The sequence below is a fragment of the Meles meles genome, chromosome 4 (genome assembly GCF_922984935.1).
Source record: "Meles meles chromosome 4, mMelMel3.1 paternal haplotype, whole genome shotgun sequence".
Lineage (NCBI taxonomy): Eukaryota > Metazoa > Chordata > Mammalia > Carnivora > Mustelidae > Meles > Meles meles.
The window spans coordinates 31735811-31747856 of NC_060069.1; the positions used below are offsets into that span (position 1 = coordinate 31735811).

The 12046-nt window shown below is 41.8% G+C and overlaps 1 protein-coding gene across 3 annotated transcripts in view; it reads right to left on the reverse strand.

The window, feature by feature from the left end:
- OXSR1 (oxidative stress responsive kinase 1) overlaps positions 1 to 11775 on the reverse strand; it is a 101960-nt gene extending 90185 nt beyond the window's left edge. For 2 of the 3 annotated variants that reach the window (XM_046002262.1, XM_046002261.1), the window contains exon 1: positions 11367 to 11770. In XM_046002262.1, the coding sequence (XP_045858218.1) occupies positions 11367 to 11436 (70 nt within the window). In that variant the 5' untranslated portion in view covers positions 11437 to 11770. Of the gene's footprint in view, positions 1 to 11366 lie in introns of all 3 variants that reach the window. The other variant, XM_046002263.1, reaches the window with a different exon arrangement.
- Positions 11776 to 12046: the final 271 nt, after the last annotated feature.

Sequence of the window (12046 nt, forward strand, 5' to 3'; positions counted from 1 at the left end):
AATAATGTTCTATCTTCATTAGAAAAAAATTTACTCACAGAAAATATCAATAATGTAGGTAAGAGGAGAAGGAAGAATACCTTTAAAATGTCTTTATAATCATTTTAACTATTCACCAATTTTTTAAAAGACTTTGAAAACACAGGATTAGAGATACAAATTTTGGGGCCCCTGGCTGGCTCAGTTGGTAGAGCACAGGACTGTTAATCTCAGGGTCGTGAGTTCAAGTTCCAAGTTAGCTGTGGAGCCTACTTAAAATAAAAATAAAATAAATTATTTTTTTAAAAAGAGATACAAATTTAAAAAATACTCATCTCTTTAAAGCATGTTCCTTTATGAGAAAATTTTTAAACTCCCAGTCAAGGGACACCTTGGCGGCTCAATTGGTTAAGCAGCTGCGTTCGGCTTAGGTCATTATCCTAGAGTCCTGGGATTGAGTCCCGCATTGGGCTCCTTGCTCAGCGGGGAGTCAGCTTCTCCCTCTGACTCTGCATGCCACTCTGCCTGCTTGTGCTCCTCTGACAAATAAATAATTAAATCTTAAAACAACAAAAACCAAAAATGAAAACAAAACAAAACAAAAAACAAGTTAATTTAAAAAGAGATCTCTTAGGAACATTTTAGTTAAAAGTGTAAAAGTTACTGCTCTAATGCCCTATACTAAGCATGGGACTAATATTAAGAATAATATAATGGAAAACGTAAATCAGTTTCCAATAATACACCCTAATTCAGACTTTCAATACTTTACACAGTTGTGTATCCTCCTCCTTGCATCACTCCCTACCTCTCCATTTCTTCTACTCTCCTGTCATCTCCTAGTGAGCTCTTATTTTTTTTTTTAAGATTTTATTCATTTGAGGGAGAGTGAGTGAGAGAGAGCACGCACAAGCAGGCTGGCGGGGGCGGGGGGGGGGGGGCAGCAGAGGGAGAAGCAGACTCCCCACTGAGCAGGGAGCTGCATGTGGGACTTGATCCCAGGACCTTGGGACCATGACCTGAGCCAAAGGCAGACACTTAACCTACGGAGCCACCCAAGCACCCCTCCTAGTGAGCTCTTAAACTGTAGTCTTAACATACATTACAAACAGAATGGACTAAGTATACAAAAATATGAATGATCTTTCTCCTAAAACTCTTCAAATTGGGTAACTTCATCCCTCAAGACAGAAAAGGAGATGCCCAAAGGCATAAGGAAGACTAAAAAAATTTTTACTATCTGGCCACTTTAGCAGACCCAGAAATTTAAGAAAGAAAGTTAAAAATGGATATTATTCCTAAGCATGAGGAAAAAAAATAAAATCAGTTGAGGATAAATTGCCTCCAAATTTTGGCCAGCCATCATTATAACAGATACATATTCTAAAGATTTTAAGTGTTCTTTTCTATTTTATTTTTTAATTTTTTAAAAGTGTTCTTTAGTAAGGTTTTGCATTCAATTAAAAAGCTAGGCCAGGGGCACCTGTGTGGCTCAGAGGGTTAAAGCCTCTGCCTTCGGCTCAGGTCATGGTTCCAGGGTCCTGGGATCTCCACTCAGTGGGGAGCCTGCTTCTTCCTCTCTCTCTGCCTGCCTCTCTGCCTACTTGTGATCTCTGTCATATAAATAAATAAATCTTAAAAAAAAAAAAAAGGCAGGTCAGACTCTTCATTCTGAAAGATGATTAAGGCACTGTCACCTGAATCAATGAAATTATAATTTTGAAAACCCTTTTCTCTTATCAGCATCATGTTGAAAATTAAAGCTCCTAGAACTGGTAAAACAGCTGTAAGGATAGTCATCATGAAAATCATGATATTCTCTCCATACAAAGATGAAAATAAGACACACTGCCATATGCTTTGAGTAATTATTCACACAGCATGATGGTTTTGTAATGAATCATCTCTCTGTCCCCTGTTCACTCTCGTAATCTCTCATCTCAAAGGATGGTAACTCCATCCTTCCGGACGCTGCAGCCAAAACGCTTAGAATCTTTTCACATCTAAACCAATGGCAACTCTCTAACTCCAAAATATATTATATCCAGCATCTGATTACTTCTCACCACCTCCAATATTACCCCTCTCCACTGGATAAATTCTTCTTCCACCCCTGCACCCTTACAAAACTATTCTCTACATAGAAACCTGAGTTATCCTTCTGAAACACAGTTATTTTAATCCTCTGCTCAAAACCCTGTAATGATTTTCGTTCTCACTCAAAGCAAAAGCCAGGTACCCATAATGACTTCTATGGCCTCACCCCATCTTATGGTCAGGACCACACAACCGTACCTACCGCCTTACTATTCTGATCTTTTCCCATCTGCCTCCTCACCCTGTTGCACTCTGCTCAGCCACTCCTGCCTCCTATTCCTTAGTCACACGAGGATGCTTCTATTCCACTTCCAGGAGTTCACTCCTGCTGCTCCCTCTGCCTGGAGCAAGCCGCCTGCAGATAACCACAATATTCACTTCTCCAACTCCTTCAGGTCTTTTCTCAAATGTCATCTGCTCAGTGAGGCTTCCCTGACTTATTTTAAACTCACCTCTAGAGACAACTGGGTGGCTCAGTGGGTTGGGTTTCTGACTCTTGATTTGGGTTCAGGGCATAGTCTCAGGGTCCTGCGATGAAGCCCTGGTTGGGCTTTGCACTCAGTGCAGAGTCTGCTTGAGGCTCTCTCTCCCTCTACCCCTCCCACCGCTTTCTCTATCTCTCTAAAATAAACAAATCTTTAAAACAAAACAAAAACTCACCTCCACCCCTAGCAGTCTCCAACCCCTTTCTCTGCTTGATTTTTGTCCTTTATCACCATTAGATTCTAAACTCCATAAAAAAGGGATTTACGTCTGCTGTATCCCAAAGGGATTTCACTGCTGTATCCCAAGCATCCAGAACAGTACCTGGCACACAACAGTTCAATAAATACTTGCTGACTAGATGAACTGGCCAAGCAGTGACATATATTCTCAAGGAAAAAATTACTCATTTAAGGCAGAGCAAACACAAAAATGACCCAGTCTTCATGGGCATGAGCTCATTATTACCATCAAGAGCATTAACATCTATCGAACACTCATTCTGCATGCCAAGTACTATGCTGAACACTTTCTTTACTTGCATTTCATTTTTTTCATCTAATACAATAATAACAATAATTATAAAAATAAGACTTGGGTCATAAACTAGTAAGAGGCAGAGTTGGGTCTAGAAACCAGAAATACATGATGACTCAATACCATGCTCTTAACTGGTAAGCAACTGCCTCCTTAGATTAAAGCTAACATTTATTAACTGTTTACTAAGGTTAAATTATTTACTCGTAATGTATTATTTAACTATTTTAATTTAAAAAACCACCAAAGCCAACATTTTTAGTTGCCTATCCAACATACAATTTTCCCCTCCTCTTTAATGAGAGAACCTTGACCCATTCTGTTTGAAGTAATAATGTGCCCAGCAAGCTTTATTTCATAGCCTCCCTTGCAAATGGCCAAATTACATAGTTCTGGCCAATAAACTAGAAATGGAAGTCACTGGGTAAGGCTTCCAGTAAAGAAAGTTCTTTGCAAGGGAGCCAACTCAGTCATCACATGCCTTTGTCCTTTTGCCACATTCTTCCAGTCTGGAACACGAGAATGAGGCTAGGAGTACAACTATGCTGCAACTATGAGAATGAGAGTTACGTGCTAAGTGCAGTGGAGTAGAAACTAGGGGCCTGGGTGCTTAATTAAGGCACAGAGGCTGCCACTCCAGTTACAGAAGGGGAAAAAGGTACTTTATTAAGCCACTATTATATGTTATCCATCACATGCAGCCAATGCAAGCCCTACCTGATACAGCCCTATGAACTTGTTGGCCCAAGGCTGGCCTTTACTGATAATATCACCACAGTGAAGTCTCCCAACCACGGGGAGAAAATACACTAAGCATTAAGAAACGTTTTATTGATAGAGCATGTCTTTCACATTTATGGAGGCTAGAGATGAGATCCTGGAATCCGACAACCTGGAATTGACAACCACTACTTTCGGACATCAAAATGTGTGGCTAGTGAATAAAGAAAATGAAAAAGGAGAGAGGAAAGTAGAGATTAAAGCTAATGGGGGTGCCTGGGTGGTTCAGTTGGTTAAAGCCTCTGCCTTCAGCTCAGGTCATGATCCCAGGGTCCTGGGATTGAGCCCCGCATCGGGCTCTCTGCTTGGCAGGGAGCCTGCTTCCCCCACTCTCTCTGCCTGTCTCTCTGCCTACTTGTGATCTCTGTCAAATAAATAAATAAAATCTTAAAAAAAAAAAAAAAAAAGAATAAAGCTAATGAGCTGCCCTCACCAAATATCAAAGTTAGGTAACATCATAATATCATATTTATTATATTTATAATAATTATAAATATTTCTCATATTTATATTTAATATCATATCTTATTAAAAACAGATCTTAATGAACAATTTTCTAAATCTAATCCAACGTAAACAGTGAATACTTGTGGGGTTTTTCAAGACACAGAAAAATAAAAGGCACACAGCACAGACACTGCCAGACTGAAGTATGGTATGATCTGCCGTCATACCACATTGCTGACAATTATCACGGGTGGCAGGGTCTTATGAAGCTACAGTACCGTGTCCACCGTAAATCCTGAAATCCATCTAAACTTTAATAAAGATCTAGGGGAAAAAAGATGCAGTAATGTTCCAATAAGCATTACAAAAAATCATATAGTATTTCATATTTCATGGTAATATCAAAAATTACAAAACATAAGGAGGAGAAAAAAGAGATAACAAAAACCATTATGTTAAGGACCATTCAATGTGGTGGCGCCTGGGTGGTTCAGTGGGTTAAGCCTCTGCCTTTGACTCAGGTCCTAGCCTCAGGGTCCTGGGATCGAGCCCCCATCAGGCTCTCTGCTTATTAGCAGGGAGCCTGCTTCCCCCTCCTGCCTGCCTCTGTGCCTACTTGTGATCTCTATCTCTCTCTCTCTCTGTCAAATAAATAAATAAAATCTTAAGAAAAAAAAAAAAAAAAAAGAGGGACACCTGGAGGGCTCAGTGGGTTAAAGCCTCTGCCTTCAGCTCGGGTCATGATCCCAGGGTCTTGGGATCGAGTTCCACATCAGGCTCTCTGCTCAGCGAGGAGCCTGCCTCCTCCTCTCTCTCTGCCTGCCTCTCCACCTACTTGTGATATCTCTCTCTGTCAAATAAATAAAATTTTTTAAAAAAGAAGCATTCAATGCAAACTAAACATTTTCTGTACACAATTATGCTTCATCTACATAACAGCCCCAATGATTTAAGTCCATTATCTCAATTTTATAGACAAAAAGCTGACACTAAAATCAGTTATATAAATTGCCCAAGATCACATAGGTAATAAAAAGGTCAAGCCAGGATTTGAATCTAGGTCTGTACAACCTTAAGACCATACTCTTCCAGCTGCTTCAACACATGTCAAATACAGTACAACACCTGGTCAGAAATTCTGATACAATAATAATGGTTAGGAAGGAGCTCAAAAACACTGAAAAGGTGAGTAAGCGATAGTGACAATACTACTAACACCTTTTACAAGTAATCATACTAAAGAACTTCAAATCTTGCCAAAGTATGCTTAAGATGATATAATTCTTTAAAAGGAAGTCCTTTGAATTCCCAATTTGTATGCTTTTCTAGGAAGGGAATTTTTCTTTTTGCTATAGGATTTTCCCAGAAAGAGAGAAAACAAAACAGAACGTGAGAAACAACTAACCCTACATATATATATATATATACATATATATATATATATATATGTATATATATATATATATTTTTTTTAAGATTTAGGGATAGGGATGCCTGGGTGGCTCAGTTGTTAAGCATCTGCCTTTGGCTCAGATCATGACCCCCGGGTCCTGGGATTGAGCTCCTTATCAGGCTCACTGCTCAGCAGAAAACCTGCTTCTCCCTCACCCACTACCCCTGCTTATGTTCCCTCTCTCACTGTGTCTCCTTCTTTCAAATAAACAAACAAAATCTTAAAAAAAAAAAATTATTCAGGATGCCTGGGTGGCTCAGTCAGTTAAACATCTGCCTTCAGTTCAGGTCGTGATCCCATGACCCATTATCCCAGAGTCCTGGGACAGAGTACCATGTCAGGCTCCCTGCTAAGGGGAGTCTGCTTCTCCCTCTGCCTCTCACCCCAGGCTAGTGCTCTGACTCAATCTCTCTCTCTCAAATAAATAAATAAAATTAAAAAAAAAAAAAAGATTTATTTGAGAAAGAGAGCAAGGGGGGGGGGGGGGCAAGGGGGGGGGGTGTCACCTGAAGGAGACAGAAACCCAAGCAGACTCTGCTCTGAGCATGGAACCTGAAGAGGTGCTCGATCCCAAGACCCTGACATCAGACCTGAGCCGAAACCAAAAGTCATACACCGAACCGACTATGCCATCCAGGTGCCCCAACACTATAAATATTACAGGCTAAGTAGAAAGTGTAAAAAAAAAAAAAAATTACATTTCAAATAAATGCACATGCTTTGATCAGAAAGGAGGCATCATTTAACCACTGCCTTAAAACACAATTCTTTGAAAAGAGAAAATTCAAATGATCCCCCAAATGTTTTTTTCTGAATGCCAATCACGTGTTTCCTGAAAAAATTACGTGTAATCTGAAGAAATCATAAAGATTCATTTTGAAGATTATAGCTTATTTCAAAATACTGTATTCCAAACATTTCAGCATGGAAGCAAATCCAGAATAAGTACACAACTTTGGGGTGACTGGGCGGCTCAGTCAATTAAGTGGCTGCTTTCAGCTCAGATCATGATCCCAGGGTCCTATGATCGAGCCCCACGTCCAGCTCCCTGCTCAACAGAGAACCTACTTATCCCTCTCCCTCTGCCTGCCATTCTCTCTGTCAAATTAATTAATTAATTAATTAATTTAAAAAAAAAACACCTCTTTGTTGAGGCTATATTATTATAACATTATATATATAATATATTATTTTATATAATGTATATATTGTATATCATGATATAATACATTATGTATAATAATATATAAGCTACAGTTCAAGGAAAAAAAATTTCCCCCTCCCTGTTGGGAGTGGAATGGAAGGATATTAGGAACTTTCAGGAACTTACAAATGAGGGGGTGACATTTAAAACTGAAATAGGATACACAAAAGAAAAATTCTACTACATCCAAAAGGGTCACCTTCAAAATATCTGCTCCTATTTGATCTTTCATTGTAAGGATATTTCCCTTAATCCTTCATTGTAAGAATATTTCCCTTAATTAATTTCACTTACACCCTCACACTATGACCATTATCTTCCATTTTATATACAAAAACCAATCAAATTTCTACACAGAACAAGGATGCTGAATTAGGCAACAGGAGAGCTGGACACAGGTATTAGCTGTGCCAGTAATTAGCTCTATGATTTTAGAAGGTCATTTTACCTTTTTATGCGCTCACTGTCTTCATCTGTGAAACAAGATGGTTCATCTTACCTCACACCATACCTTAAAAAATTAACTCAAAATGTACTGGAGGTCTAAATGTAAGAGATAAAACTTTAAGACTTAGGAGGGGGGCGCCTGGGTGGCTCAGTGGTTTAAGCCGCTGCCTTCGGCTCAGGTCATGATCTCAGGGTCCTGGGATCCAGTCCCACATTGGGCTCTCTGCTCGGCAGGGAGCCTGCTTCCCTCTCACTCTCTCTGCCTGCCTCTCTGCCTACTTGTGATCTCTCTGTCAAATAAATAAATAAAATCTTAAAAAAAAATAAAAAAAATTTTAAAAAGACTTAGGAGGAAACACAGGAAAGAAAATCTTTGTGAAGTTGGATTAGTAAAAATTTCTTAGATACGCCACCAAAAGTACAATCAATAAAGAAAAAGGGATAATTAAAACTTGTCAAAATTCAAAACTTCTTTGCCTTAAAAGACGCTATTAGGAAAATGAAAACATAAGCTACAGACTAGGGGAAGAAATATTTGAAATCATGTATCAGGTGAAGGACTGACAACCAAATGAACACATAGACACAACACCCTATAATTCAATAAGAACATAACCCAGGGGCGGGGCGCCTGGGTGGCTCAATAGGTTAAAGCCTCTGCCTTCGGCTCAGGTCATGGTCTCAGGGTCCTGGGATCGAGCCCCACATCAGGCTCTCTGCTCAGCGGGGAGCCTGCTTCCCTTCCTCTCTCTCTGCCTGCCTCTCTGCCTACTTGTAATCTCTGTCAAATAAATAAATAAAATCGGAAAAAAAAAAAAAAAAAAAAAGAACCCAGGGGCAACCCAAGTGGGCAGAACATATGAATAGACATTTCAGCAAAGCAGATAGATGAAAAGCTAGTAAATAAGCACATGAAAAGATGCTCACCATCATTAGTCATTAAAGAAATGCAAAACAGAACCACCAGATACCACTTCATACCCACTAGGATGGCTATAATCAAAGACAACAAAGCTGACAAAGATAAATAGGAACCCTCATACATGCCTGGTGGGAATGAAAAATTACAGTCATTTTGAAAAGGTTTATCAGTTTCTTGAAAAGTTAAACATAAATTTACCATATGAACCAGAAATTCCACACAAGGAAAAGGAAACATGTTCACATGAAGATCTGCTGAGTGAATGCTCATAACAACATTATTCCAAATAGCCAAAAAGCAGAAACAAGCCAATTTCATCACATGGTATCCAATAAAAAGGAATAATGTACTGATAACAGGCTACAGTATCGATGAATTTTGGAAAACATGGCAAGTCAAAGAAACCACTATAAAGGGTCACATATCATATGATTATATTTACATGAAATATCCAGAAAAGGCAAATCTATAGCAGCAGAAAGTAGTTTTGTGGTTGCCTGCGGCAGGGGGTGGGAACAGGGAGTGACTGCAAATGGACATGAGGCATCTTTTTGGAATGATGGAAATGTTCTAAAATTGGATTGTAGGGATGATTGAACAACTCTGCAAATTTACTAAAAAATTATACAATTGTATACTTATACAGGTGGATTGTGGTATAGAAATTATAACGCAGTAAAATTGTTTTTTTACAAATGAAGAAATATTATGTGAAGTGAAAGAAGCCAAACACAAAAGACAATATGTTATTATGATCTCATTTATAGAAAAGTGTCCAGAAAAGGCAAACCTATAGAGACAGAAGGATTTGTGGTTGCCTTGGGTTGGGGGGTGGGCAGGGATAAACTGTAAACAGGCACAAGGATCTTACTGGGTGATGAAAATATTCTAAAACTAGATTATGCTGGCTGGTGCACACCACAGTAAATCTACTAAAAACCACAGAATTTTGTACTTAAAAATGGGTGAATTTTATAGCAGTAAATAATACCTCAGTAAAGTTACTTTTAAAACTAAGATGGTCAATTGGGGAGGGCATGTGCTATGGTGAGTGCTGTGAAGTGTGTAAACCTGGCGATTCACAGACCTGTACTGGGGATAAAAATACATTATATGTTTATAAAAAAATTAAAAACAAAACAAAACACCTAAGACGGTCAAATCACACTGGAGTAACCTTTTACCCATGGCCCACTTTAAGAATGAGATGAAAACTAACCCAATCCCAGAGGACTAAGACTCTCTTTTGCCCACTTACAGACACCCTATAGGCTTGAGAATCCCAAATTAATAAGTCTTTAAGTATCTAGAACCCTATGCCACCTTAATGACTAGGCATAAAAAATGACCACAGAAAGATGTATACCTTCCCAGAAAGGAAGCAAAATTCTCTTCTAAAACAATGATAAGGATCCCCTTCCCTTGCACTTCAGACATCATTTTGAAATCTCTCACTTAATTTCTTTCTTCAATATGAAACTGACTGAGGGACCCAGAAGCAATCAATCAAGACAGACACCTAACGAGCTGTCTTTAGAACCAACCAGTGTATGTCAAATACCCAGAAAGGACACCCATGATGTGGCTTAAGGAAAAAGATGTGATTTCTTTCAGATAAAACTTAGCCCAGATTTGTTTTGAAACAAGAGGCAAAAAAAGAAGAAAAAAAATATATATATATGAGATAAAAGTTTCTCTGAAATACAGCCACGTTGCAATAAACACACCTCTAAGGCAGCTAAAGAGCTTTCAGCCAGTCTTTGTTATAAAACTAATTTTAGGACAGGATGCTGATCTAGCAAAGCAGACAATCTCCTTCCTCCAATACAGAGGGGTCTGCTCATGTCAGGGAGATTGAGCTTCTGTGAAGCTAAACCCACCCCCTTTTGATTTCTAAAGTCACTGGATTATTGTTGTCCAACAAATACTCTCCTCATCCCAAGTCCCCACCCTCCCCCCATCACTGCGCCTGAGAATTACAATCCACCTTTGTACAATTTTTGGTCTCTGCCAACTGGTATTCCTGGACCTCAAATCCACTCCACACAGCAGCCAGATCCTTCAGATGACGTCCTGTCTCTGCCTGAAGCCCTCCAATACACTTAGAATAAAATTCCAAAATCCTGATCAAGCCTGGTAAGATCCCCTTTCTGCCTTTCTGTCCGTGCCAGTGTTCCCTCAGGTCCTGAAACACATCAAGCTCTTTCCCTCCTCAGGACCTTTGCACTTCCTCATCCCTCAGCAGGGAAAACTCTTCCCTGGAATCCGAAGACGACTCATCCTTCAACGCTCAACTTAAATGTCAACGCCTCAGAAAAAGAATTTTCCTTGAAATTACACTAACTAGGTCTCCAGGTCACTCTCTATCAGAACATCTTGTTTATTTCCTTCCTAGCACTTGCCAAACCTTGAAATTCTTTTCATTTGTCTGGTTATTCAATGTCTACCTCTCTGACCAGAAAGTCACTCCCAAAGAGTGGGAAGTTGTGCCTACGTTGTCTCGGTGCCCGGTACCTTCAGCTTCATCCGGAGAGAATCCCCAGCTCCACCCCAGTAATGTTTGGCACTTCGTGGGCACTCAAGTGATCTCATACCCGCGCGGGAATGAACCAAAGCCCCCGTCCCACAATCCCCCAAATAGGTGGCTGTGCGCACAATTCCAACAGCCTATTTCTCACACAGCCTGCTAAAGGCCTGTCCTGTGCCTGCACTTTTCTTCCCCTCCCAAACCCATCTATCGCTCAGGTTCAAATATCTGGCACTACCTAAATCTCTCACGAGCCGCTCAAACCCCATCCCGCCGGCCTCACAGGCTCGCCACAAAATCCCCTCCCCGCCTCGCACGCGCTGCACAAACCCAGAGCCTCACCCACGCGCCCTACAAACCCCGGGTCCCACGAGTGCCCACGAGTATCCGTGAGTCCCGGACTCCCCGAGCTCCGCGGGTCCCCCACGTTCCCGCGTGTCACCCGCCGCCCAGCGCGGCGCCTCCCCCCCTCAGCGACGCCAGCGCTCACCGATCACCTCCTGCAGCTCGTAATCATCCCGGTTGATGGACCAGGGCAGGGCGCTCGAGTCCTCGGACATGACGGCTGCAGGGTTCGCGATCCTCCCTCAAACTCGCTGACCTCTCGTCTCCTCACCGCGCCTCTCCCCACCCCCAACCGCCGCCGCCGCCGCGCCCCCACCAACCGCCTCGGGAACAACCACGGGTCGGACGGCGTCTGGGCGCGGGGTCACCGCGCGGCAGAGCGGCGAGGGCTCGAAGCTCCGGCGGACCTCGCCTCCTGCTCCTCGGCGACCGGCACTCCCTGACCGGCTCAGGTCCCGGCCTCGGCCTCCGCTGCAGCAGCTACAGGGTATTCGCCTGGGCCCAACCCCTCTGTCCCGCCCTCCACCCCAGCCCCACGCACGGGCCAAACTTTCCCTTCTCCCTCCACCTGCCGACACGCAGCGCGCTGACGTCACCGCGCCGGGCAGGCCCCGCCTTGGCCCCGCCTCCGGCCGCCATCTCAAGTGTGGCTGTAGAGGCACCGAGCTAGCAAGAACCCCGGGGATGTGGAAGTTGACAGTGAGAGGGAACAAAGGCTCAAGAAGGAGTTCAGAGAGGGTATCAGATAGCCAGAGAGCCTAAAGTAGCAAGAAAGTGGAAGCCACACTAATCATGGCGACCAAAAGACGACTCAATGGATGGGGC